We start from the raw sequence: 26,764 nt of genomic DNA on the forward strand, positions 1-26,764 counted from the left end.
CTGGCTTGACACTGAAAGATCAGGCATGAGACCTGAAATTTTGTCCTCTGTATCCAGCATTGCCCAACGATCAAACAGAAATGTATCCATTGGGATCAAGCGGACAGTGTTTGAAAGGGATCCCTCGGTATCGTTTTCAAGGCTGGTATGTTTGATTGACTCGTTATCAAACATCTCCTTCGTCAGCTTCTGGAGGCAATTTCTACAGGGTATGATTGAATGATTGTGATCATCATCATAGTCAGATATGGGCCAATTTTTGTATCTGATGAGCGCTGAAGTCTGAGATACAAGTGTTTGTGCTACTCTTGTAGCTAACTCAATTTGTTCCCGTTCACTTCCAAGTCCAGGGACAATTGCAAGTCGACGAGCAACATGAGTTTCACTGTCCTCATCCTCTGAATTGTCAAGGGCTGAGTCCTCATGGTCTGAGATTGTTGAAACAATGTAGACAGTGGAGGGATAGGACTGTAATGCTGGCTTGAGGGATCTGTCAAGCTTCTGAACTTCTTCACGGAGGTTGTAATTAAGGGGAAATCTCCCTGCAGATGCTTTGTACTGGATAGTACTTTGTGGGTTGCTGTGTGTTGGATCAGAAGGGGCAAAGACCTGGAGTACATACCCACCCTCATCATGGGAAGAAGTTGGGATCATGGGATCCACAGGTTGAGCACTATGATGATACTGAGTTGGAGCGGGGGTATAGCCAGGATGGAAATACTGTACTTGTCCAAAAGGCGTTTGAGAAGGCACAGGAACAAGATTTCTGGGGTTTGAAGGATGGCCCTCGGCTAGGTTGTAAGGTGTAGGTTGTTGATTCCTCAAGGAATCTTCTGCTTGGGCATTGTAAGGGTACTGGGATGGAGCAGGGCTGTAGCTAGCGAAGGGATATTGGATGTTCCCAGAAGGGACTTGAGGAGGGAAAGGAACATGGCTTCCTGGGTTTGTTGGGCTGCGGTATGACATGTGGTAAGGTGGAGGGTATGGAAAGCTGACAGGGTGTTCTGGTTGGGTATTGTGAGGGTATGATAATGGGGTAAGGCTGTAGCCCACATATGGATAGGAGTTGTATCCATAGGGAACCTGAGGGGGCACAGAAACATGGCTTGCTTGGTTGGATGAGTTGGATGGATTGGATGGGTTGCCATTAGATGTGTTGGGAATTTGTTGGTTGGGTGACATTTGAATGTGTGATAGTGACTGAATGGAATTGATGTATCTTGAAATGTGTTGACGGAAACAAGTTCATGAGAATGGACAATCTCACTACCCTTAAATAGGTAAGAAGTGGGCTACAGGCAAGAGTTAGTCTCCTCATGCCTGCACCCTTTCTCCCGGACTTATCCTTTGTTTACAGCCATTTGCAAGAAAATTGTGACTTGTTTCAGACAGTGCCCTTGTGGACGTCATGGTTAAACAGCACAATTGTGCATTGACATCTGTTTTGAGTCGCCTCCCTTTCAACACCAACTCCATTAGGATGCAGAGAAGACATTTGAATCTGTTTACGAGTAGTTTCATACGAACTCTCCTATCAAACGGCGTCTCAACATCATAAATGATGGTGGGATGATGACGAAGATGACGATCCTCTCTACCTATGAGGATGTGGCGGCTCGATTCCCTTGCCAGTGTCGACTTTTGACAACGTACAACGCGTTTCATAGATTTGGCAGAGGCGCCTGTCTTTCGGTATACCCATGCTCGACGTCATCGGTATGAATAGCGCGACTGCAAGACCCTTGCCAGCTGTTACGCGTTAGAGCTCTTGCATTCATTGGACGTATGAACCGAAGGGTGCGTGCTGAAAGGGAGAGTCATGACTCAACGTGAGCAAGCCCATAGGAGATAAGCCACCGTCGGAATGGTAGACGGCGGAAATCCACTCCTATCACTTGAGAGATACGAAGATGTTGCATAGATCGGTCGAAGAGTATATGATGGTATAATGATGTTGGTATCGATGCTGGGGTATATATCCACGTCGATTATTACAGGACTTAACCTGGTATTTCAATCAGCTCCAGGTCCAGTGCCTGTACAGGTGATGTTTGAGCTCACCTAACCTCCGTGCAGAGTAGAGATGAAGACTATCTCATCCCGATCTCGTAGCTCATACTCCAATTCACCCTCGAGCTCCCAATCCGCGTCGTTGACCAACACCAATATTCCCGGTCGACTAACGGAAATTCCAAATCAGCTCCAGTCCAAGGATGATAAGTGGGCTCCGCAAAGGGAGATACTCACACCCCGTCTCCATCGCCGAACATCTCTTCCCTCTCGCTGAGCAAGTTCTCCTTCATCCACTTGACGAGGTGTCGCATAGTTGTAGGTTGGGGTGTATTGGATTCAGTTACGAAGCGAGGTAATCGGATCGTATGTCTAGGTTGAGACGAGAACAAAAGGTGCAGACCACCACTACGAGAAAACGAATCGTCAATACTGCTGTTACCCATGTCAAGGTAAACCGTTACTTACCCAAACTCGAGATGGATCTCGATGGTATCCTCTCCCGCTGTAGGAGCCGCAGGAGGCTTCACCAAGCTCTCAGGGTGCGCTGCTGAAGCAGAGGTGTACCCCAGACCGTTGGAGGAGGTAACGATGTCGTCTGATACCGTCGTCATGTTGCTTCGGGTTGTTTGTTGTGGTTGTTGTTGTGTAAACAGCGCTAACAATCAATATCTAAAGAAAGTTGGATGTGCAGCTTGAGTTGGGCGGCGAAGTGACTGTCGTGCTTTCCCACGGTGTACGCCACATTGTGACTGTTCTCTCTGCGGTGAGGCGGGATTTCACTGTAACTCCGAATGGTTCCGGTCCGTTCTCGTTCTCGTGTGAGAGTTGGTTAGCATGCATTCAGAGAGTGACATCGTTGATGCTGCTGATGATGACGACTGGAAACATTGCATAGCTTCATATAGTTAGTTAGTGTAAAAGTCATACCACTTGACCCCCACTTGTCTTACTCTACAATGTACGGTCAGATGCGTGTCGCCCGATCAAGGGCTGCTCGCTCTACTCTCCTTCCTCAGCGTAGAGTGAGTCGAGCCCTCTCAGAAGTCGCGGACGCTGCTAACGTATTCGGGCGTTTCGTAGTTGCTCGCTACCCCTCCCCCTCCCCCTCCTAGGTCAACCCTCCCTCCTACGCCTCCCTCTGTTGCCGGCGCCGTCCCCACCCGACCCGTTGTCGTCACCACTACCGTCCAACCTCTCACTCCTGGCTCCTCCACTCTCGCTACACCTATTCCACCTCGTAAACCCCGACGACCGTTCCGACGATTCCTCATCTACACCGCTCTTGGTGTGCTCGTCTTCTACCCGCTTTCAGGCTATGTCTCGACCCTCTCCGAGGACTACCGGGAGTTCTTCACTGCCAACTTCCCAGGAGGTGAGGCTGTCGCCGATTACATTGACGATAACGGATTAGGTCTCGGTGTACTTGGTTCAAAGGCCGTTGACGGCTACAAGTATGTCACTGGACAGAAGGAGGAGACCAAGACTGAGAAGATTGAGAGGAAGATCGGAGAAGTCAGAAAAGAGGCCGCCAAGGTTCCCGCTCAAGTGAAGGAGAAGGCTGTTGAGGCAAAGGACGCCGTCGTCGGAAGGCCCACAACTGCTCAGCGAGTTGCAGAGAAAGCAGACGAGTACAAGAAGGCTGCTATCGCCAAGACCCACCAAGCCGAGGAGAAGATCAAGGAATTTGCTGGAGAGGCTAAGGACAAGGTCCAAGGTGCTACCTCAAGCGTTCCATTCAACTTCTCTGAAGGTGTCGAGGGCATCGTCAGAGAGGCTGAGAAGGCTTTAGGTACAACCGAGAAGAAGATCGATCAAGCGGAAAAGAAGGTCGAACAACTCGCTCACGATGCTAAGGATGCTCTTACCCCTGCACCTGGACCCCGAGTATCTCCCGACACCCAACGACCTAGAGAGTTGAGACCCGAGACAGTCACCCCCCAAAAGCCTTCATACGAAGGTAAACAGCTTTACACTGGACCTCCTCTTCCTCTCGGTTTCGAGCCTCCTCCCGGCTACTACCTCGCTCCTCCTCCTAGTGCCGCCAAGAAGGTCGAGAACCAAGTCGACGAGGCCAAGCCTACTCTCCCTCTCCTTGTTCCCAAGGTCAAGGAGTTTGCTGCCGAAGAGCCTATCATCTCTCAACTCGCTTCTACCATCGATTCCCTTACTACTTCCCTCTCCACACCTTCTCAAGCCCTCAGCCCCGATGCTACTGGCATCTTGAGCAAGGCTCAGGATGACTTGACCGCTCTCAACCAGCGATTGCAGGATGTGAAGAAGGTTGAGAAGGAGAAGTTGGAGAAGACCGTTAACGAGAAGACAAAGGAATTCGAGGCCCTCTTGAAGGGCAAAGAGGAGGAGCGAACAAAGTCCGAGAAGGGTTTGAAGCAAACTTGGGAGAGTGAGAGGCAGGGCCTTGTGGAGAACTGGAGAAAGGAGTTGGAAGGCGAGTTGGAGTCGCAACGACAGGGTATCGAGCAGAGGTATGTCTCTGATCAGCTGTTTTAAGGTCGAAATGCTGATCAAATAATTTTAGACTACGAGAGGAAGTTGTCTCTCAGGGTATCGAGCTGCAACGACGATGGCTCAGGTCTATTAAGACTCAAGTCGAGACTGAGCGAGGTGGTCGATTGGCCAAGCTCGACACCCTCACCACTTCATTGAAGCAGCTCGAAAGAATCACATTGGATAACTCTGCTTCCCTCGATGACAACCTTCGTCTTCACAAGATCTGGTCCGCTCTTCGTGCTGTGCAACACAAGGCCGAAGCCGGTGACAAGTCGTTCGACGACGAGTTGCGAGCTTTGAAGGGTCTCGCTCCTGTTTCTGAGCATACCGAGAATGTGATCGCCACTGCTCTTCAACAACTTGAGAGATCAGGTATCCCTCAGACCGGTGTCAAATCGTTCACTGCCCTTTCATCATGGTTCTCCAATGTTGTTGCTCCTCGAATCCACTCTTCTTCCCTCGTCCCTGCACCCGAAGAGGCGAGCGTCGTCTCCCACCTTGCCAGTGCCGGTCTCTCCAAACTCCTCTTCCGACCTCAACCGGGAGCTGTGGAGGGTGACAATGTCAATGCGGTCCTGGCGAGAGCAGAGTGGTGTCTGTCAGAAAAGGATCTGGATGGCGCGGCAAGAGAAGTGAACAGCTTGAAGGGATGGCCCGGAAAATTGGCGAGTGACTGGTTGAGAGAGGCTAGGAGAAAGTTGGAAGTCCAACAGGCCCTTGAGGTGAGTTGTGCGATGTACAGTTGAGCGATATGGTACCAAAACTGATTTTGCTGTTTCGCAGATTGTGGCGACGGAGGCGACTTTGAACTCTTTATTGTTGGTATAAAAGGGGCAGATGTCATAGAGATTGTGAAAAGTAGCATCTATGCATGAACAGGTGTCAAACGGTACTTGCGGACCTAGCAAATCGACTATTGAGACGTCTAAGACCCCAACGATGCTTACCAAAACAAAGCGCATGATCCTCGAAGCAGAGCACTGAGCATATTGGGTGCGATGAGAACACCAAGTATCGAGATTCAATGCCTACCCGCTGTGCGTTAGATGTAATCATATCGCCACACCGAGCGTGGAGCCACGATAATTCTGGGCAGGTGAAACCTAATTTATCCACTCACTTATGAAACCGCCCTCGCTCAACCTGCTCTCGCTGGTTGTCGAAGCTTAAAGATATCATGAAAGCGCTTCTTTCTTCAGACATTTCGTCGTTCACCTTCCCTTTCATCGTTTCCCTACATCAGCGTTATTCCGTACAAGATGGGACGAATGGCAGAAGCGCAGCGCAGGCTGCTCGAGGTGGGTGTTGTGGCTATACGTCGTTCTTTCCTTCGGCTTTGGCTTCACATCAACTCCTCGCTACTATTATCATTTGTCCGATTGCTTGCTTACGACGTATGGTCTCTTTCTCCTTCGTAGCAAATGATGGGACCCGAAGCGATGGGTATTCAACCTGTTCAACTAGACTGGTGGAACGAGAAAGTCTGTCGAAACTTCCTCTTCGGCACATGTCCTCATTTGATCTTCGGAAATACCAAAATGGACTTGGGACCTTGTCCGAAAGTCCACTCGGATAGGATCTTGACACAGTTCAGAGAACATGCGACTTTACATCCGAACGAACCGAGAGTGATGGCGTACAGACAGGAACATGAGAATAATATATATGGGATCGTGGATGATGTGGATAGGAGGATAAGAGCGAGTCAGAGAAAGTTGGAAAAGACCCCAGAGGAGAATAGGAAGACGGTCGATTTGGTGAGTCCTCAACGATGGCTGTGCCCGAGTGCGATGGAGACAGGAAAGATGCAATACTGATGTGCTCTCTTCGTTCTTATCTTCGTGTCAATCTTGCCATGATTCGACACCATCACTTTTCCTCTCATCCCTACATGAACAACTTTCATTCATCTCGACTCTTCTCCATGTTCACCTACCACCCATCCGCCCGCCCACCCCACTCCACTCGGGACGTCGCTATGCTCCGCCCCTCGTGTAGATGCGTGAAATCGGCGAGATCGAACTCTCCATCCAAGGCGGTACCGAAGAGATCGAAGCACTCGGAGAAGCTGGTAAAATCGACGAATCGATGGAAAAGCTCGCAGCTGTCGACGCGCTGAAACAGCTCAAGACGGATAAAGAGAAGGAGCTCACTCATCTTAACGAGAATGCGGGAGCGAGTGGACATCAGAAATTGAGAGTTTGCGAGACTTGTGTAAGTGCAGATTGAAACCGTGACAACCGCTTGTTACGTAGTTGTATTTGGCTAACTGGTTCGTGTGCCACTCGTGTGTAGGGTGCTATGCTTTCAGTTTTGGACTCTGATAAACGACTCGCCGATCATTTCGGTGGTAAGGTGAGTGCCAGACCGTTGCCCCCCTTCCATTACTAGTTAAGCAACTCGCTGACCCACCCACCACAGCTCCATCTGGGGTACCACGAACTTCGTAAACTTCTCGCTATGTTTGCGGAAGCACGAATGACCGGTCGACCATGGCCCATCGTTCCTCCCAAGGGCGACGAGCAGGCCCCTCCCGCCGTTGGTGCTGGCGGTGCAACCCCCACTCCTGCAGCCCCTACCGGTCCTGCGAACCCTTCGCCTGCACCAGCACCTGCCATCGCTCCACCTTCTGCTCCAGCGGGTCCGAGATCGACTCTCGCCCCTCCCCCTCCCCCTCCTGGAGGCAACGTACCTCATACCCCTCACCATTCGAAAGTTCCTCCAGCGGACGAGATGCCGTTAGTTGGACATGGGGATAAAGTGAAACGCGAAGCAGGAGAATTGGTAGATGATCTCAGAGAGAGGAGAGGCAGTAGCGAGAGGGAAAGAGAGAGGGGTTCGGGATATCGTGAGAGGGAGAGGGAGAGTGGAAGAGGTGATAGAGACAGGGAGAGGGACGGTAGACATAGGAGTGAGAGAGATGATCGTGATAGGTGAGTTGAGCCCTCGCGTTCGGCATGATAGGTGGCGAATATAGGGGCAAGTGTAATCTGAGAAGCGCAACATACTGATGATGGGATCTTCTCTCAGGAGCAGCAGATATGACGATCGTGATCGACGAGATAGGGATAGGTACAGGGACAGAGATGGAGAGAGAGAACGAGACAGAGATGGACACCGAGACAGAGAGAGGCGATACGAGTGAGCTGGTGTCACTTTCAGCGTACGAGGAAATGATAGCTGACGAGTATTTGACAGGAGCAAAGAAAGGTCGAGGTCTCCTCCTAAGCGACGAGTAGTTTAAAATGAGTGGCGAGACGCTAGTGCAAAGAGCTCAGCGATGTAGGATGTGAACATTCATGCAGATTTATGGTGATTTAGCATTATCCTCTACCGCTACAATATTCAGTCTACTCAGAAATATCCCAGCAAAGAGATGTCATTACCTTCTCCAAGTCCGTCACGTCCGCTTCCCCTTTTCCTGAGGGCTTCTTTCACCGGGACTCTAGCTGGAACAACTACATTGGAATCCTAGCATTTCCTTTTTGCCCAATCCACACAATCTCGCCTCTTCTTCTATGTTTTCGGAAGAACTCTCACATTCGCCCCACGGTTCGAACGGTCGTGTTGACATCTGCGTGGACGAACAGTCAGCTCAATGCAAAAGAGATCACAGGTCAAATGCGTCACCACAAAACTCGCATCTAAGATCTTTACCAATTCCCTCCTTGCATCCTTTATTCCATTCTCTACTTTCTTCTCATCCACTTCATCTTTCGCCTCTACACTCGTATATGCCTCCGTCAGGCTCTTCTCCATCTTTTCGATGACTTCTTCCAATATCCATTGTCGCAAAACGAATCGAGGATTAATAGCTTTCATCTCTCTCAATCTCCCTTCTTCGCCGCCAGCCTTGGTCCACGCAGCTTGTTCCCCATCTTGCATGACACGAGCTGCGTAAACCTTGAGCCATGAAGAGAAGGCACGTTCTGCCGCTTCGGCCGCGTCACTCGGCAACGACGTTGTCGTAGATTTGATCAGGTCGCTAGTGAAGGACGACAGGTACTCCGAGTCGGAAGAGCGCGAGGGCTTGAAGGATGATAGTTGGCGGAATGAGGAGTGGAAGTCTAGTGAATGCGCGTGTAAGAGGGACATGTAGTCGTATATGATATCTCGATTGTCAGAATTTTGGAATGTCTGCAAGCCGAATCGCTAATGAGTACAAACAATTAGCTTCGTGCCGCGACCGTAACATTATCTTGCGTGAGAGTGTACTCACCCTCAACCACCCCTTCTTCTCCTCATCCTTCTCGATATCCCTGAATCTCCCTTCCCAGCCTTGCATAACCTCCTTCGACTTCTCCTCCCAGCTCTTGATATCGTCCTTGCTTGCGCCTTCGCTGTAACCGACAGGGACCAAGGAGTGGATCGCATCGTAGCCAATCACAGGAGCAAGTGCTGCAACGAGCTTGTCGAGCGCGAAGAGGATACGAGAAGGTTGGTTTCGGTACGAATAGAGCCCGGAAGGATCAGAGTGGTCTACAAGAAAAAAATCAGATGTCGGTACAGGTACACGATGTCACAGTAGAGATAGCGACTCACTGCAAATGTGGTTTTCGTCGTAGACGTCCATGAATGCGTAAGGTCCATAATCGATAGTTGCTCCGATCAAGGTAACGTTGTCTGTATTTATAACTCCGTTCATGTACCCATAGACCTGAGATCGATATAGGCGGTCAGCATCTCAAAACATGTACAAGTATGAGAGTCGAAACTCACTTGCCACTTGGCCACCATCTCAGCATTCTTTCTGATGACTTCTTCTACCCATTCCTTAAAACTCGCATCCTTCATTCCCATAATATCCACCTTGACCCACTCTGCTAGACTTCTCAACCCTTCCAAATTACCCTCTTCGTTCTCGCCTTCTGACTGATCATCTAGCCATCCCCTCCCACCCATATAGAATTGACGCATATTTCTTGCGTCTTTACCAGGATTGAGGGCTTCAAAGTGACCAATACGAATGAAGGAGGGCGACAATCGACAGAGAAGAGAAGAAGGTTCCGGTCCGTTCTCACGAGTCACGGGGAGGTTGGGGAAGGGCGTGGTGAGAAGAGCGAGAGATCGAGTAGTGGGGATATCCAAAGCGGCAACGGCTAACGAAAGAACGATTAGCATCGTACTAGCTGAATGCTGTCTTTCCAATCTGATTGACTCACCTTCACAACCCAGGAACTCTCTCACACCACTTCTCAAAACAGCAAGTCCATCTGCCGTTCTTGAGAAAGGTGTTCGCCCCGCGCCCTTCAACTGAATCTCCTGTCTTCCTCCTTCTTCACTTTGCGTTTCTAATACTGAGATCGCTCTGCCATCGCCTAACTGACCAGCCCAAACACCAAATTGATGTCCGCAATATCGCGTTGACCAAGGACCGTAAGGTGTCTTCGAGTCTTCTCCAGACGAAGCGATTACTTTTCGACCTGATAAGATATCGATAAAGCTTTCTCGAGCTTGACCTTCTTTCGTCTCTACTCCAGCTGGAGAGGATTCGATGTCGTCATTACATAGTTTGACAGCATCGCCGACATCGAGATGCGGTAACGAGTCTTTCAACGCAGAGGGCGAGATACCGAGAAGGATAGGTTCGAACTTCAGTCGATGTCCCGAACTCATCACTTTGAGTCCATTCTCCGCTTCGTCATTTTGAACATCTACCGGATCCCATCTCCTCAAGACATCTTCCACATTGACCTGTTGACCTTTATCAACATCGACTCCTAATTCCAACGCTTCCTCCTTCGTCAATCTGATTGGCCATGGCGCCCATAACGGGTTAAGTCGAGCCCATACACCTTCTGAAGAAGGTTTGAAAGTCGTCGATCGTCTTTGAGAAGAAGGTTGGTCGCTCAAGGGTAGTTGGGCGAGTTTAGTTTGTAAAGTCGTCGAAGGAAGAGGTAGTCGGTGGATGGGGAGAGAAGTCTGAGTCATCTTGGAGAGTGGGGGTACGGATCGGGGGAAGGGCATAACCTCGTTAAGTAAAGGCAAGAAGGAGGATGAATAAGTGGTTTGCAAGAGTTGTATAACTTACCTATAGTTCGAAGGGAATGAATTTTCGGCAATTGGATCATGAAGTGTAAGTGTAAGCATGTACTCCACACTGTTGGTGAGTGGCGAATAATGTGGGGTCTCCGGCCGAAAAGATCGCTTCTGCCACGTGAATCCTGCCAAGTGCCCTTAGGGGATTTTTCAAAATTGAAAGCAAAGTGGTGGTCATCGTGCATCGTCAACTTCCTCTTCGTAACAACAACAACAGAGTCACAAGAACAATCCATATTCAAGAAACGCTCCACGATGTCAGTCCAGGTCACTCCGGAACAATTATCAGCTCTTAGGGCTACTTTGCTCAACACTTCTGGCTCGACGCCCTTGCACGAGAGGTTCAGAGCTCTGTTCATGCTCAAAGCTGTAGGAGGTGATGAGGTCGTTGATATCGTTTCAGAGGGTGAGTCGGGCTTTTCTCACAAATATCCACCACTCGTGCTCGTGCAGCATTGTAAAAGTGTGGCGTTATGAGAAAACATATGCTCACGTACTGCCTTTCACGCGTGCAGGTCTCGCCGACCCCTCCCCTTTGTTGAAACATGAACTCGCCTACGTCCTCGGTCAACTGGGAAACCTCCGAGCTCTCCCCGTCCTATCCAAAGTCCTGATCAACCCAACTGGCGAACACTGTTCTATGGTCCGTCACGAAGCTGCCGAAGCGCTCGGTGCGCTGAGTGCCGAAGAAGGGTTGGAGGTGTTGAAGAGGTATTTGGATGATCCGAGTAGGGAAGTTAGAGAGACGTGTGAGATTGCAGTGGGCAAGATTGTCTTTGACAACTCTGAGGAAGGAAAGGCGAGGAAGCAAAAGTAAGTGGAAGTTCATTCGACAGACTCAAATGAGAAAACCCCTTCAACTTCCCGAATTCCGAGGGGACCCTGGAGGGCAGAGATGAAAGAGACCACACCGCTAACTACGCTGACCACATTTACGTTTTCTTTCTATAGCCCCGACTTCCCAACCATCGACCCCGCACCTTCCGCCCCTTCTTCCGAGATCCCCACTCTCCGCAAAGAGATGCTCAACCCTTCTTTACCCCTCTTTGAGCGATATCGGGCGATGTTTGCCCTACGAGATTTCGGAGCTGGTTCAAAGGAGGCTGTAGAGTCTTTGGCTGAAGGTTTCGGCGACGGAAGCGCTTTGTTCAGGTGAGCTATTCGAGATCATCTAGAATCGTCCCAGGCCCTGTATACATCGAACAATACAGTTCCGGCTCTACTACGATGTTGTCTGCGTTCGACTGACCAATGCTGATGACATTTACCTCATCTACCCAGACACGAGATCGCTTACATCTTCGGTCAACTCTCTTCGCCTTACTCTATCCCTTCTTTGTTGTCCCGACTACGTGATCCCGTAGAGGACGATATGGTCCGACACGAAGCTGCTGAAGCGTTGGGCGGTATCGCTTCTGACGGTGTTGAGGTGAGTAATACACCTTCCTTGCATTATCCACATCTTAACTTGATCGGATTGGATGCTGTTGCTGATTATGGCCTATGCTTTCGTAGGGAGATGATCAAACCACTCTTCCGATCGACCAACGACTTCCCGAAGGTGGTGTTCTTGCCGTCTTGCGAGAATGGGCTGTCAAAGAATCTGCTCCGATCGTGGTTCGAGAATCGTGTCAAGTCGCTATCGATATGTGGGAGGTGAGTCTCGTCTTTCCCGGTTCTCCCTATGCTTTTTACCTCTGTGTTAGTGTTTGTTCTTGTCCGATTGCTGATATTATGTTTTCCCGGTTTCGGTAGTACGAGAACTCGACGGATCAGTTCAACCCTCTTGATTCGTTGACTACCTCCGCAGAGTCGGGCAAAGCCAATACTACCGGTATGGAAAGATCAGCCGCCGCCGCCATCGCTGCTGGTATCAAGGCATAAACATTCAATCCGATATCTTCGCCTCATCCTCGTCTCGCGGGATTGCATACCGCCTTTGGTGAAGCCTGCTTATAGAATTGTTGTATACCCAGCATGTATTCCCCTTTTGATATCCCATGTTATACGCACAACGATGCGATGCATACAAATCTCTCTTTCTCTACTCATGCTTCGTATATCTATTCCCGACCTGATCACACGCCTCACAAACCCAGCCCCTCAATCTCCTCCGCGAGATCTATCAACCGCTTTTCACCCTTCTTCTTGGCGAATTCCGTGATTGTCTTCTTGCCGCGTGCAATCTCGCCAACTTGTAAACCTCCAGCTATGGAAGGGACAAGGAGCTATCAAGAATGGGTGTTCCATTAGCAACCATTCTAACCTCTGCAGAACAAGTAAGTTACTCACCAAGTTACCAAGCGCTACAGCAGTTCGGTAAATGACTTCTGCATCTTCTTTCTCATTGTCGAGCATCTGTAACGTCATCCGTCCCTCATCAGTCCCCGTGTCAAGGCTTGTGAATATGCGTGAGATCTCACATGTATTATTAGTTCAGATAACGTCTTTCCTTGCGAGATTGGGAAACCTCCCTGAATCGCAAGAATGGAGTAACTGGACGAGAATCACGTCAGCTTGTCCTTTTGCCGCTACCACTTCCAACGAGAGAGAGGTTCTCGGACTCACTTCAGCGCGACCGTGGCAATGACGACCTTCCTCGCTCCAAGCGCTGCCCACTCTAATCCCTTCAAGGCCGACAAAGTAGACTCCACCACCTCCTTTCCGCCCATCGTCGCTCTTCCCGTAGCAGTGACGAACAGGTTTGCCAGTCCTCTCAGTGCGAGGAGAGTATTAGTCTCTCTCGGTTTTGACGATTGCCACGGTTGGCTAAGCGAGCAACTTTCGGCAAAGGCGCCAGGAGCGGACGTTGTCGAGCCGAAGAGAGGAGAGATGGCAGCTAGACATCGAGCGAGATCGATCACTGGGGATTTGTACAGCCTTAGCCAGGGCCGCACAACTGAATAGAGGGATAATAGTGCTGAGTACTCACAAGGGAAGCGTTTGTCCTCAGGCCATCTGTTGATGAGTCCCAGCAGGACTTTCGGATCAAACTTCTCCTTTCCATCTCGTGCGTCGGCATTTGGCTGTGCGACGGCGGGAAGCGAAAGTAAAGCGTATATCTCTACCAGGTTCTTCTCCTCGTCCGTCGTGAACGCAAGATCAGGCTAAGTTCAGTTATATCATCAGCTTAACTATCGCTCTGCAGACGCAGAAAACCTTATCGACGCACGGATGATGCTTTGATCTCCTCGTTGAGTTGAGTGATCTTGGATTTTGCAGCAGTGACATTTATCTGCTTGAAAGAAAGGTATGTCTTGACCGGTAAGACCCCCTTTGGCTTGGGTTTGGGTGCTGGACTACTCGAGTAAGCCGATCCGCCTGATCGCGAACGCTGTCAGCTGCTTGTTCCTCATGTTCAAAAACCATAGTGAGCTCACCAGTGAATGGATCACCTCCGCCATAGCTGGGACCTGAGCTACTGCTACTCGCGCCTGTGTATCTTGAGCCACCTGTATAAGGATCCACGAAAGTGGATGTATCAGGTCCTTGACCGAGAGTCGCACCGCCCGAGTTCTTGTGGATGAATTCGACCACTTGTTCACAATAGGTCTGCGGTAGTTCGTGTTTGTTAAGGAACCGTTGGGCGGCCATCCATGGATTCTCTACACGTTTGAATCAGCTAGATCACACGAGGGGTATACAATCGCTAAGACTAACCTGAGACATTGTAAGGAAGCTTGAGTGGTGGCATTCCCTCTGAGACATCAACATCAAAGACGTAGTCGTACTCCTGCCCCTCATACAGCTGCTTTCGACCCGACCCAATAGCGTCGACAACTTGACCGATCTGCTGCCATGTCGATGTGGGTTGCGACCACTGTGAGGGTATGCAGATAAGCTTTACGGTATGTAGAATGAACAACACGACTCAGCTCACTTGGTACGCCTCTACTACGCCATTGTTCTTGATCATCAGAACCTGTCCGTCCTTCTTGCCTGAATCGCGCGTTAACTGTCTATACACTCCACGTACTTAGAATCTAGCTCACCTTCCCGACCTAGGGCTTCAATTCCTGGTAAGTCTGACTGCTTCACATCTCCGACCTGACTCCTGAATCCAGTTGTCAGTGGCCATTCGCCCCACGACGGACCGTTTAAGACTTACTTATCTAGCTGTCTGGTACTGACTTCCTTGTCCCAATCTTCCCTCTCGGACGCCGAGGCTTTCAGATCTTCAGTTCGCGTAAAGAATCGTATCGTAGAATCGGACGAAGAAGATGCGATATATGAGCCGTTCCCATCCAGCGACGGCACGTAAGCGCACGACCAGAGGGAGTTGGAAATGTGGGGAATGGTTTGGACAAGTTCGGTATCTGAACGATGGGTCTATTAGCGCCTTGATGCTGATACTAGGATTTGTCATTGATGAACTTACCAGACCACACTCGTAGAGTGCCATCTTCACCAGTACTGATAGCGCCGCTTCCATCGGGCAATGCAGCGATGGAGTAGACGAAGGATGTATGACCAGAGAGTGATTGAGTAGGAGCTGGTTTGTCGAACGAGTAGATGTTGACGAGTCTACGCCAAAATCAAGTCAGACTACCATACCAGTATCTGCTAGAGGGAGTACTCACCCATCATTTGCACAGGACCAGAATCCCTTTCCGTCAGGCCGCAAGCTCAGTCCTCGAACCGGTTCCGTATGACCAGTATATTCTTGCATGGGCGTGGATCGTCCACTTGCCACGTCCAAAGAATGAAGGATGATCTTCTTGTCCGCAGATGCTAGAAGAACCAATCAGCTTCGTTCCTGCGGCTGTCAGAGGGAGGGAAAAGGAAGCGGACTCACCTGTGAGTAATCTGTCTTCGCCAACAAACTTGACAGCCCAGATTGCTTGCTCGTGGCCTTCGATCTGGAAGACCTTTTTGAAATCTTTCCAGATAATGACGGTCCTAACCCGGGGCAATATCAGCCTAGTCGACATTGCATTCTTCCTCAGTGGTTCTTTGGGAAGGGACGGGCAGGTTACACTCACTTGTCCCAACTCCCGGTAGCTATCAGTCCACCTTTACTCGTATCCAAGCAACACAGATTCTGACGATGTTCGATAAGAGTGTGAAAAGGTTCTTGTAAGAAACCGTCTGATGGTGGCGGAGCAGTTGGTGAAGGAAGCATGTATGTTGCCAAGATACCCGACGCTGATCCAACTAGGAGGAACGCTGTATGACAAGACACGATCGAAATCAGTTGGCATCATTGAGCAAGGACCGATGACGATCACTCACCTTCGCCATCCGATCGTACCATACCTACACAACTGACATATCTCTTCTCCGGACCTTCTACTCTGAGTTTGACATCCCATTCTCTAGACTTGCTCGATGGACCCCAGACGATAGCGGACCCATCTCTCGAAGCTGAGAGCAGTAATGGGATCTGAGGTGAGGGAGCGCAGATATTACGGACGTCGGAAGCGTGTCCATGTAGAGTGAATGCGAGCTGATACGGGGGTGGAGACGATGACATTTTGTGTGTTTTCGCTTACGAGGTGGAGAGGACAATGAAGAGAGAAATATATCAATTCAGTGATTGATCCAACAATCAACGGTCGTCAGCGTTCGACGTTGGCTCGGAACTCAGCCCGTCATCGTCGTTACGTCGGAGTCACGTGGTTCAAGAGGGACGGAATCAAATTATGGTTTGTTGTTGTTACGTGGGGACCCACGTCGACCTCTCCCTTGGCAATGGTCATTTTGGGATGATACACCGTATTTATTGTTATCGACAACGCATACATTTTCTGGTTACAAACACAACAATAGCATCTCTATTTGTATCGAATCACTAGCGAGGTCTGAGAGAAGGTGATCTGTGGAAGTGTACCACAAGCACTGTCGTCTTGATCTCTCCCAGAGGCCGTCAACCCGCTTGTTTACAACACCACCGCCTGTGCAAAGACGCCGCACGGCCCTCAACTCGGTCAACATGCCGGACCTCCTGACACCCCAGGCCCTAGCGGCAGGTGAGTATAACAGTTTAACGAGCTGTAATGAGGAATAGATAGCTGATGGATACGCTGTGTTTCGTAGCTGGACCCATCGTGCTAGAGACGCTCATCAAGCATTTCTTAGGACCAAAGTCAGGTCCTGATAAGAACAAGGCGAAGGACGACCTAATGTATGATGAGGGTGAGTGTTTCTGCGTACATAATTAAATAAACAATGAGAACTGATTGGGCATTATCTCCTTCTTAGCCTTCACAATCGTGAAGGTAAGTTGATATTCAAACTTGCTATGCAGCTTTGTGCGCTAATGTGCGATTGCAACCAGACGTTCCTCGAAATAGCGACGAAGTAAGATCACTTCCTCTCGATCTACCACGTTGTCCTGCCTCTGACAAGCCCAACTTCAAATAGACATCCCGTTGCTGCCCTTCAGCGGTTCGGACAAGTTCGCACCCCTTCACCGCCTTGGGTTGCCTTATATCACGTCCTGATCCCCGCCTACTCACTCAACGCTGCTGCAGAGTTCCTCATCAAGGCGTTCGGTGGCGAAGAGATGGCTTACAAGATAGCAGGTGGGACCAAGTGGTGGCAAGTACGAGCCGGTCAGGGTGTAGAGGGCGAGTGGATTGTAATGAAGAAGGATTGGAAGGAGGTCGTGGAGGTGGAGAAGAGAGAGAGGGAACAAAGAGCGAAGGGGGCTAAGACGGGAAATGATCATACAGCAGACGAGGATGATGGATGTGAGTCGAAACTGCATCAAATGACTTATATTTGAAAGCCTTAGTGACTAACGTTGGTAATGACAGTCCGACCCGAGATGGATAGGTTAAGATGTATGCTATACAGTACGTGGATTTCTCTCGCCCTGTCTCCCCAAGCTGATACAATCCACTTCTCAACAGTACACGGCGGCGCGTAAGTTGCTCTCTGCATATCATGGTCTCCGTCTTTAATTTGACAATCCACGTAGCTACTACTGGGGATCCATCAATTCCCACCGATACACAATCTGGCGTTACGCGCGAAAGATGCATGGACGATGTTTCGCAGTCAACTATCGAAGTACGTGTCCTGCACGCTTCTCCTCTCAACTAGCTACCATGCTAACGAGTCGTACCGCCCGCCCGCAGAAGCCCCGCAGTACCCGTTCCCCTGTGCTATCCACGACTGTCTGGCTGCCTATATCTACCTCACGAATCCTCCACCTGGCGCCGAACATCGTCCAGTCGATCCGAAAAGCATTATCATTGCGGGAGACTCTGCTGGTGGAGGGCTAGTCTTAGCGTTGCTCCAGATCTTAAGAGATACAGAAGGTCTTGAGCTTCCCGCGGGGGCGGTCCTCATCAGTCCGGTGAGCCACTGCTCTCTTAGCTTAATTTCCAGACTAATTGGTGACGTCCGCTTTCGCAGTGGTCTGATCTCACCCATAGTTTTCCAAGCATACTGGAAAACACAGCGACGGTACGTCGATGTCAAGCCATCGCATTCTTTCGCTGACCCCAAGCATGTTTTAGGACATCATTCCTCCGTATAGTTTTATACATGTTAGTAACCTATGTCCAGCAATAGTTGAGCAAGTTGCTGACGTCATACGCAGAAACCCTCATCTCTCTGGCCACCACCTCCACCAGTACTGACGGAGCAAGTACAATCTCGACTTCGCTCGCGAGTGCGAGAAGCGGTCTCCAGACTCCAGCACGGTCACGGGCACTCTGACCCTGAAGATGAGCATCGGTATTCGGCCGATCTGCAGCACGTCGATTCACACGTACCGACCGTTGGTGCCCCGAGTCATATCCCAGACAAGCTCAAAACTTCTGCCCCTGGCGGCGGACTGAAGCAAAGCGATGACCAGAGCGAGTCCGATCTTCACCCCTTGGCTGATAAAGGGGAAGCGAAGCACCCGGAGCCTCACGGGGAGCCAACGTCAAAGCCATGTAGAGCCAATCCTGCCATGATTTTCCAAAACCTGGCTCAGCGAAGCGAAAACGAGACGAGACCAACTACCCTGGCCCAGTGTACCACTCCTCTTTATTTGGACGTCAAAGGCAAGCAAGTCGAGGTCGATACACAGATACAGATCTATGCGACGAACGCCCAACTGTGTCATCCTTTTGTTTCCCCAGTCTTGGGATACATGGGTGGCTTACCACCGCTGTACATTGAGTGCGGGGATGCTGAGGTGTTGAGAGATGAGATCATTTACCTGTAAGTGGTGTCAATTTTCACAGCGTCGTCGTATTAGCTTAACAACCGATACAGAGCCCACAAGGCGGCTCATCCTAATGACTATCCGATTCGAGAAGACGTCAAAGCCATGCTCCCTTCTCTACAAGGTATCGAGAAGAAACATGGACCAACGGATGTCCATCTTCAAGTGTACGACGGTAGGTGAAACTTGATGTACTAGTAAGGCTCGAAGACTGATGTCCGAGCTCTTCAGGAGTATGTCACGTTCTTCCGCTGTTCTCAATGACCAAGCCGTCGCGTGGTGTATTCAGAGCAATTTCATCCTTCGCTCGGTACGTCACGCCTTCAGCACCAGGATCGCTTTATATCAGCAGGTCGCGCTATCCTACGGCGGGTGCTTCCATTGGGGACACCATTGGGGACACCATCGAGAACAATGGCTTCAACACAGACAAGAAGTCACTTCCCACGACACCTATTATTGGAGGCTCGTCGTCGCCAACCAAGAAAAGCTTGGAGATCACTTTGACTAGTGAACCAGCCGCAATGACGCCGCAATCGTCCACTCGTACGTCTCAGAAACCAGAACTTGACGTTGTGAATTTGGGCGAGCCAGTGCCTATAGTGGAGAGTCCGGTGTCGTCCGAACCCTCGCATCACACCAGGCTAGAAGCATCCGCCACGAAGCCAGATCTAAACCGGGATCGATCAACCGTATCATCTGGGTCGACACCTTCTGGCTCATCTACGCCGAATAACGGACTGGAGTCCTTGTCCTTTGAAAATCGAGGGGAGAAGGCGGGCAGTACACAACCTAGTGGAGATGATGCAGGACCGAGATTCGACGAAGAAATTGACGGCGTGGACGACTCAAGGGCGAAGAAGGGTGAAGCTGGATGGCCAGGTGTATACCGAGGACCAAATGTGAGTATACCCGTATTTCGGATATGATCTGTAAAACGAGGAGTAGAGAAGAAGTGGAAAGCTGACAGAAAATCTTAACGTCTATGTAGCCCTTCAACGATCACATGATTCGTGAGCGGGTGTCAACGACTGGTGTCATTCGACCTCTTGAGCCCGTGACCGAGCTCAGCGCATTTAAGATGCCAGCGGACGAAATCGGGTTTATCAAAGAAGGCCCAGCTATGCGATATCTGAACGGTCAAGCGTTGTGGGACAAGAAATATCGTCGTGTTAGGGAAAGAGTAGAAAAGAAGAGGGAGATGAATTTGAGAGAAGCGAGAGGTGAAGGGAGACATCTAGGAAAATTGTGGGAGACCAAAATACATGAGGGGAGAGGGTCAGTTCAAGCCAAGAACAAGGGGAAAGAGAAGCTTGTAAGGGGAAAAGGCAAAAGCGCTACCACACAGCACGAGGAGGAGAGCGACGAGTTTGAGGATGATGTCGATACGAATGGGGAAGAGGAAGGAGAGGGCGAAGAAAGGAACGATATTCTGGATCAAAGTTGGAGTTGGACATGGGCATTGAACGGTGAAGCCCCACCTCCAGGTGCGATCGTGTCCCGAAGAGACTTTGTAAGTGCGCGATCTGGGATCTTCCCATATTGAATTACGATTGTGGCTAACATAGAATCACATCAGGCGGAAGCTCGTAAACTTGCTTTGATGGCAGACCGACTCGACTCGGTCCATTCTACGCCTCTACACGGACTCTCGATCTGGGTAGGCTTAGCAGCTTTCTTCACAAACAGTAGCGAGAGGAACAAAGCTACTGAGATGTTGAAATTGGCGAATGAGGAGAAGAAACGAGAGTCTGGTGAAACCAAAGGTAGGAATTGGTTGGATGATGGTGATACGACGGACGGGACGGATAGTGGAAAGAGAGACAAGAAGGGAGGAAAGAAGGTGTTAAATCGATTATTTAGTTTCGGTAAGAAGCACGAGTAAGAAATGCTTGAAGCTTGTAGGCACTGTTGATACCACATGTGTGTTCAAACAATCTGTATTGTAGATATGCACATTCTTAACCTAGAAATATGGGTTCCAAGGTACATCAAACGGCACTGGTTAGATCCCCCTTGTGTGCCGCTGAAAAATGATAAGTATATGAACGTCCAACAAACCGTTGAAATATATCAAATCGGTCACGTGATGGAGTTGGTCACCATACCTGTCTAACAATCAATGTCTTATGATATGATTGCGCTTCACAGGAGGTCGGCGGTTCGATCCCGCCCGGGATCATGCTTTTTGCGTCTCAGTCTGCGGGGTAGATTCTGCTTTGCTTTTTCGCATGCTTGATAAGGTCGAGCAAACGCTCTGCTTAACTTTTTGTTCGCATCGACATCGACAGGAAACTTATCGTCCTGCTCTGCGAGTATTTGCCTTGCACCGTACGATGCATCGTCATTCGCATATGACATGTTTTTATATTCCGCATTGCTATGCTACGTTGCGCTACTTTTTGCCCTTCTTCGAATCTTCACCTTCTTTGATCCATCTCTTCGGTATCCCTCTTCGTAATAGAGCTTCGGTGACCAACTTGATTTGATTCCCTTGTATCATCACTTCTTGTAAACCAAGTTTGGGCGAAGCGCCTTGTAACGGTTGTACTACGAGTATAATGAGATCTAATTAGCTTTCTGTATTCCACTTTTGCCCTCATTTCCCGCTTATCCGCGATTGGGTGTATGCGGTGGACATATGATGATCGATTGGTAGCATGACGACTCACTAGAAGCACTTCCCGCACACAGCTTTCGCATCTCGTCTGCAAAACTGTCCACGTCCACACTGAACGTCTCGAGGCCCGTGACGTGCGTAACGGTCTTTCGACCTTGTCGAGTCTTGACAGTCATCGTAATAGGTTGTAAAGGTCCCTTCCTATAAGTGCAGACATAGGCATTCAGCTGCCAAGTCCGTCCAGGACCAAGTTGATCGACTGAGGAAAGAAAGACTCACTTTACTACGCCACCGACTGAGACTACCCAATTTACACTCGCTTTCAACTTCTTCAAGATCTCTTCTCTATTCATCTTCTCTCCAGGTTGCGGTTTCTTAACGCCCACCGCTCGACCCAGCTCGTCGTCCAATAAGACCGTCCGATGATCTCCCTGAAGTAAGGAATGGGAGGTTATATACTTGTCGAGTATCGTCTTCAGTTCGGAAGGTTGATACAACGCAGAACGACTAAAGGAAATGTAACATCGTATATCAGCTCAGTACAGAAAACCTTTCCGTGTGTTGTGGCCCACTCACTCGACACCACATGCTTCCCAGAAAGTGATAGCTCCTCCTGAAGCTTTCCACAATTCTTCAACAACAATCTCTTTCCCCTTTCCATTCGCACCGCCGGCCGCAGATACGCCAGATGATCCACTAGGAGCAGTTGGATCGTTATTTGTGAGAGCAGCTTCCCGTGCTGCCTTCTTTGCAGCCTTCGCTTCGTCCTCTGCGACCGTCTTGAAGTCTACATGACTCTGCAACGAGGGATGCTGAGCATCAAAGCTACCCAAACACCAATTGCTTTTATCAGCTACGGCTCATCGATCTAGTAGTGTAAGAGACTACCTAGCTTACCTTTGAACTACGACTTCCCCCTTCGTCTCTTTCACTTTCAATAACCCTTCTTTCCCCACTTCCTTCATCCACTTTGTCAACTTCTTCCATTCCGATTTGGCAATGACCACTTCTTCTCGCTTCTCCTTTGGGATATACCACGGTCGATTTGGTAGTACGTGAGCTGAATAGAGTAGAGAAGCGGGCATTGGGAAAGAGGTCGGTTGGAGGGACCGTAAGGCTTGAAGAAGGGAGATGGAGAGGAGAGTCGATATCTCTGATGGGGACAAAGGAGCGGAACTTGATTCAGAGGCTGAAGTGGAGTCGGGGTCGGCGATGGTGAGGTTCCCAATGGGGGGAGGTGATGACGATGAAGAGCGAGAAGAGCTTGCGTCTGCTTGTGCTGGAGTTGGCGAGTCTGAACGAGGTGGGGGAGCAAGTGCTTTAGCAGGAAGGGGAAGAGGGAAAGTAGCTAAGACGGGCTTTGATCCAAGTTCCCAAAGACTAACACCGAACGCAACGAATATCAGCTTAGTCAAGATATACAAAACAGCAGGTCAGGGAAGAACGATGCGAACACTCACTGGTCTTCCACTATACACAAAATATCACAGAACTTCCCTTCTTCCCTCTCTCCTCCCCGCTGTGTCAGATTCTTAACCCTTCTCTCCAGCGCGCCCTTCATCCCTCCATCAGCAACCACCCGCCCCACCCCGACATACGATATCTCCTCCGCTCTGCCCGAGGTGGAAGCGACGAAGGCTACAAGATCGTTTTGCGCTAGGTCGGGGAGTAAGTGCGATTTGGAAAGATTGCGCACTGCAGGGATGAATAGTGGTGCGCCGGTGAGTAGCGGGGGAGGAAGAGGATGATGGAGTTGGATAATAGGGAGTGGTGGGTGAGGTAGAGGAAGTGAGAGGAGGTATACTGTAGCACAAGGTGAATATCAGCGGGAATTACTATGAATCAGATGACTTTGTTGAATGATAGGCAGAAGGATGGATGTATGATACTCACAGGTCGGTATATATTCTTTGGAATTTCGACCGAATGTCATCCATAACGGATCACCATCAGGACTCAACCAGAAAGTCTTGAGTCGTGTCGTACAACATCAGCTGCTAGCCTCCTACACTTTCCAACTGAAAGGGTTTGCTTTCCACTCACCCCTTCTACACCGACACTGGTCTCGAACCCCGCCGTGCGCACACCTTCAGGCAGAACCAACTTTCCCAGCTCCTTCTCACTCATACTTCCATCACCATTGCCGTCATTACTCGTCGTCGCCGTAGCATCACCAGAGTCCGAGACTGAAGTTGAAGTCGGTTTTGTCGGGGACAGCGCCGGATACTGTGTCAATATCGAAGAGAGGAGTTGTCTTCTTGCCGAAGAACGGAGGGGCGTCGCATTGCTCTGATGAGCGAGCGGTTTTTTGAACATCACGCAATAGCGGAGGAGACTCCGGTGATCGTAAACGTATATGTATCTACCTTTTAGCAAAGTTAGGAGTAACTACGATCAACAGTATTGAATGATGAATGATGTTCTTTTGTTCCAACTTTGACCGCACCAAAGCGAGTTGCTTGCTGTAAACCCCGTGGGGAACTTTTACATCTAAAACTGGTGGCGTGGTGACGTTGGGTCAGCATAAAGACAGAGTTATCCATCACGTCATTTATACTTGCATAGAAGCTATGTTGCTACATCTACATCTCATTCTCTAGAAGCCCAAATGTCCATATTCATACATACCGAATCTCGTTGTCTCGGTCAAACGCTTATAGGACCCCGTCTCAATATCTGTTGCAAGTCCACCTCGCTTCCTCCCACAACCGCCAGAGCTTCGAACGGATCGCTCCGCTCTGAAACACCAGTTCGTATTCTCAACATATCCTCAGAAAGGACCGTCTCCCCTGTTCTTGGTGGTAGATCGTATTCCCCTGAGTGTCTTTGGAGATCAACAACGAGATTGGGTACGACCGAGTTATGTTCCTATCGAGGCGTAATCGATCGTCAGCTTATGGGCGGGAAGAAACCCAAGGATTGGTGTTGTTAACACTTACGGTGATGTATGTCATCTGTGGTTCGTCGACCATGGCCAAATCAGGTATCTTGGCATCGAATTTGCAGGTGTCCTGCAGAGTGATAACGACCAGACAGTCAGCTTCGTCAAACACGACACGAGCAGCAGGTACATTTGGTGGATGAGCGACTCACCTTTTTGAACATTATCACCGGTTCGGGATTCAAGCCTTCTCTCAGAGCTTTCCTAGCATTTAGAACAGCGAGGAACGCCACGACGTAAACTTTCGGATGGAACATCCTGCAGCAGTTCAACAAGCACATTAGCGTTGTCATTGCCAGGCGACGCCCATGATACTTGTGAAGGCGTGATTACTCACTCGAAAAAGAGGTTGAGCCCAGCAACGGGTTTGATACCATAACTCAACATGAATGCGATAGCGATCAACGTCGGGAACAGCTGTGATTCGACCGATAACCTACAGAAGCAAAAACCAACCGGAAACCGTCATCAAGTCAGCGCTGATACTGTGCTCGGATGGGGTTTCGAAGAGAGAGTGGGGTTGTGAATACTGACCGTACTAGTCTCCCGATCAGATAATCCGTGTCAGACCATCCGGTACGAGATTTGATCAATTTGTATGCAATCATGCCAGTCAGGGCGATACCAGCGACGACTGTCGAACAGAGCCAGGTGTAGAAGAATGGTTTGAGATCCTATTGGTTTCGGTCAAAAACAAATCAGCATAAGCCAGAAACGAGAGAAAACGACGAGTGCAGGGAAGGAGCACCGAAGTGAACGTACGACTATGTAATAGCTGTCAGGGATCAAACAAGCTTTGATCGTACATCCAACAGCTCCACCTATCCCCGCAAGACTGAATGACGAAGCCGTCAGTCAACATGAGAAGCAGCGAGCTCCTGACTCGCTTCCACTCACATGAATGGTAAGACAGTGAAGATGACCCATTTGGATTTATTGTGTAATTGGTATGCTCTTTCCAGGTAGAAGATCTATGAGAAAATCATTAGTGGTCTGTCAACGGGCCCGGGCCCAGCTGTTGTTGTACGGCTGGCTTGAACACTCACCTGTATCGTTGTGACGGTCCCAACGTCGACCAAGGGCACCCATTTCAGATCTATCCCATTAGGTTATCAGCTGTAACTTCTTCAGCTTCAAACATCCCCACGATACTCACACCTAAGACCGAACAACCTATACCACTCTCCGAAACCGTATGCGAACCAATCAAACATCATGAGAAGGTTCAATACCGTCGATCCATATGCCAGCAACACCGACAAGACGAGAATTATACGGTTGAACCGTCGATCGGAAGGTGTGAGGAGGAAGTGTTGGATGAGTTGGTTGAACATGACGCCGAGAAGGACACAGTCGAATGCGAAGCTAACGGATCGGAAGTGATGGTCAGCGGTGTGAGGCTAGAGTCCTCCCCCCTCCCACGGAGGGATGAGTACCTTCGGGTCTCCCAACGTGGCGATGAGATATTTGGATCCGGGAGGAGGCAAAAGATTGCTCACCCTAATATGATGGGACCAAGATACAATCCTATGTTCTGCTTGATCCCGAACTCGGCGACCGCATTCAGCTCCTCCTGATAGTCCGTCAAGGACAACATCCCGGCCATCTGATGTGAGTGACGTGTCGCAGAGCGAAGAAGACCTTTCGTTGGATTGGTAAGAATCCGATGAAGAAGGGTTCAGATCAAGTTCGGACGTTCAATTGGCGATTGAGAGCGGCGTCTCGGACTTTTTCTCTTCTGCGTACGAGCTGTCGAGAGCTATCTTCACCTATATACCGATTCGCAGGACAAAGATTTGTTGCTTTTGAGATCAATTGGAAGGACTGCAGGTCAAACGATGAATAAGCTAGTTAATTAATGTCTAGTTCGTATCAAATACCGAACGGATAAACGTGTTGATGGTCATGATTACTCACTTCGATGTCGTTCATTGAAAAATCCTGATCCTGCTTATCCGCATGGCGAACTATTATGGTACTTGTCCGACTTCTCGTAAAGCGACAAAGGGCATGCACAGGTGCCTGACGAGCTTGTTCAGGCAAGAAAGTTGATTGGTGACGGAGAAGAAGGGGATATAGACTGGACATACTAAGGAGCAGAAATAATTCCTTCAGGTTACCCTTGATACCACAGACGTCACTTTGAGTACATGATCGAGTCCATAATTGTCTCGCACCATCTTCTCCCGCGTGATGGTTGAGAAAAGGGTACAAACCAAAAGAGGTTTGTGACCTGTGTCCTGACAGGATCGTCTGCATAGATGGATGAGATGGACGTTGTTGACGTCGATGTAATTTCCGGAACCGGATCAACTAGTGTGTCACTGTGCCGATCAGTTTCAGGGATCGCGGAGGAATGACCCTGAATACCATTTCCTGTTTCCCTATTATTCCATCCAAACCGGCTGTCCGACCGTCAATCAACGCACAGTCAATGACAAGTACAGTAATGTAATCACTGTTCAGCGAGATGTTTCGC

General features: G+C 49.6%; 9 protein-coding genes across 9 annotated transcripts; 4 read left to right on the forward strand and 5 right to left on the reverse strand.

The window, feature by feature from the left end:
- Window positions 1-2,061: 2,061 nt before the first annotated feature.
- CI109_101446 (uncharacterized protein) lies at window positions 2,062-2,624 on the reverse strand (the record flags this gene model as incomplete). The annotated part of the gene is made up of 3 exons (XM_032006281.2): window positions 2,062-2,179; window positions 2,248-2,418; window positions 2,479-2,624. 3 exons carry the CDS (start codon window positions 2,622-2,624, stop codon window positions 2,062-2,064), a joined length of 435 nt encoding a protein of 144 aa, XP_031859494.2.
- A 345-nt stretch (window positions 2,625-2,969) lies between these two features.
- CI109_101447 (uncharacterized protein) lies at window positions 2,970-5,349 on the forward strand (the record flags this gene model as incomplete). Its single annotated transcript, XM_032006282.1, has 4 exons — window positions 2,970-3,035; window positions 3,094-4,496; window positions 4,550-5,243; window positions 5,305-5,349. 4 exons carry the CDS (start codon window positions 2,970-2,972, stop codon window positions 5,347-5,349), a joined length of 2,208 nt encoding a protein of 735 aa, XP_031859495.1.
- Window positions 5,350-5,780: 431 nt separating this feature from the next.
- CI109_101448 (uncharacterized protein) lies at window positions 5,781-7,765 on the forward strand (the record flags this gene model as incomplete). The annotated part of the gene is made up of 7 exons (XM_032006283.1): window positions 5,781-5,819; window positions 5,940-6,278; window positions 6,520-6,735; window positions 6,817-6,876; window positions 6,943-7,454; window positions 7,552-7,662; window positions 7,720-7,765. The coding sequence occupies 7 exons, from the start codon at window positions 5,781-5,783 to the stop codon at window positions 7,763-7,765; spliced, it is 1,323 nt and encodes a 440-aa protein (XP_031859496.1).
- Window positions 7,766-7,966: 201 nt separating this feature from the next.
- On the reverse strand, window positions 7,967-10,452 carry CI109_101449 (uncharacterized protein; the record flags this gene model as incomplete). The annotated part of the gene is made up of 6 exons (XM_065966978.1): window positions 7,967-8,095; window positions 8,164-8,673; window positions 8,741-9,000; window positions 9,064-9,178; window positions 9,241-9,620; window positions 9,684-10,452. 6 exons carry the CDS (start codon window positions 10,450-10,452, stop codon window positions 7,967-7,969), a joined length of 2,163 nt encoding a protein of 720 aa, XP_065823050.1.
- A 363-nt stretch (window positions 10,453-10,815) lies between these two features.
- Window positions 10,816-12,444, forward strand: CI109_101450 (deoxyhypusine hydroxylase; the record flags this gene model as incomplete). The annotated part of the gene is made up of 6 exons (XM_032006285.1): window positions 10,816-10,966; window positions 11,076-11,373; window positions 11,512-11,712; window positions 11,842-11,989; window positions 12,076-12,216; window positions 12,316-12,444. The coding sequence occupies 6 exons, from the start codon at window positions 10,816-10,818 to the stop codon at window positions 12,442-12,444; spliced, it is 1,068 nt and encodes a 355-aa protein (XP_031859498.1).
- Window positions 12,445-12,647: 203 nt separating this feature from the next.
- Window positions 12,648-16,033, reverse strand: CI109_101451 (uncharacterized protein; the record flags this gene model as incomplete). The annotated part of the gene is made up of 16 exons (XM_032006286.1): window positions 12,648-12,788; window positions 12,853-12,918; window positions 12,984-13,056; window positions 13,129-13,423; window positions 13,493-13,667; window positions 13,733-13,881; window positions 13,941-14,165; window positions 14,221-14,380; window positions 14,441-14,499; window positions 14,553-14,614; window positions 14,669-14,876; window positions 14,939-15,084; window positions 15,141-15,291; window positions 15,356-15,459; window positions 15,543-15,726; window positions 15,793-16,033. The coding sequence occupies 16 exons, from the start codon at window positions 16,031-16,033 to the stop codon at window positions 12,648-12,650; spliced, it is 2,439 nt and encodes an 812-aa protein (XP_031859499.1).
- A 459-nt stretch (window positions 16,034-16,492) lies between these two features.
- On the forward strand, window positions 16,493-20,609 carry CI109_101452 (uncharacterized protein; the record flags this gene model as incomplete). The annotated part of the gene is made up of 16 exons (XM_032006287.1): window positions 16,493-16,529; window positions 16,597-16,695; window positions 16,762-16,778; window positions 16,838-16,860; window positions 16,924-17,252; window positions 17,319-17,357; window positions 17,415-17,427; window positions 17,483-17,574; window positions 17,643-17,863; window positions 17,923-17,973; window positions 18,027-18,056; window positions 18,110-18,720; window positions 18,775-18,899; window positions 18,956-19,626; window positions 19,716-20,237; window positions 20,304-20,609. The coding sequence occupies 16 exons, from the start codon at window positions 16,493-16,495 to the stop codon at window positions 20,607-20,609; spliced, it is 3,186 nt and encodes a 1,061-aa protein (XP_031859500.1).
- A 510-nt stretch (window positions 20,610-21,119) lies between these two features.
- On the reverse strand, window positions 21,120-23,660 carry CI109_101453 (uncharacterized protein; the record flags this gene model as incomplete). The annotated part of the gene is made up of 8 exons (XM_032006288.1): window positions 21,120-21,274; window positions 21,397-21,545; window positions 21,624-21,851; window positions 21,921-22,169; window positions 22,242-22,724; window positions 22,805-23,147; window positions 23,238-23,313; window positions 23,388-23,660. 8 exons carry the CDS (start codon window positions 23,658-23,660, stop codon window positions 21,120-21,122), a joined length of 1,956 nt encoding a protein of 651 aa, XP_031859501.1.
- A 330-nt stretch (window positions 23,661-23,990) lies between these two features.
- On the reverse strand, window positions 23,991-25,891 carry CI109_101454 (uncharacterized protein; the record flags this gene model as incomplete). The annotated part of the gene is made up of 10 exons (XM_032006289.1): window positions 23,991-24,212; window positions 24,284-24,355; window positions 24,438-24,543; window positions 24,623-24,721; window positions 24,820-24,959; window positions 25,048-25,120; window positions 25,183-25,256; window positions 25,332-25,381; window positions 25,442-25,650; window positions 25,785-25,891. The coding sequence occupies 10 exons, from the start codon at window positions 25,889-25,891 to the stop codon at window positions 23,991-23,993; spliced, it is 1,152 nt and encodes a 383-aa protein (XP_031859502.1).
- Between the last annotated feature and the right edge of the window lie 873 nt (window positions 25,892-26,764).

Source organism: Kwoniella shandongensis, chromosome 3 (assembly GCF_008629635.2).
Source record: "Kwoniella shandongensis chromosome 3, complete sequence".
In the NCBI taxonomy this organism is placed as follows: Eukaryota; Fungi; Basidiomycota; class Tremellomycetes; order Tremellales; family Cryptococcaceae; genus Kwoniella; species Kwoniella shandongensis.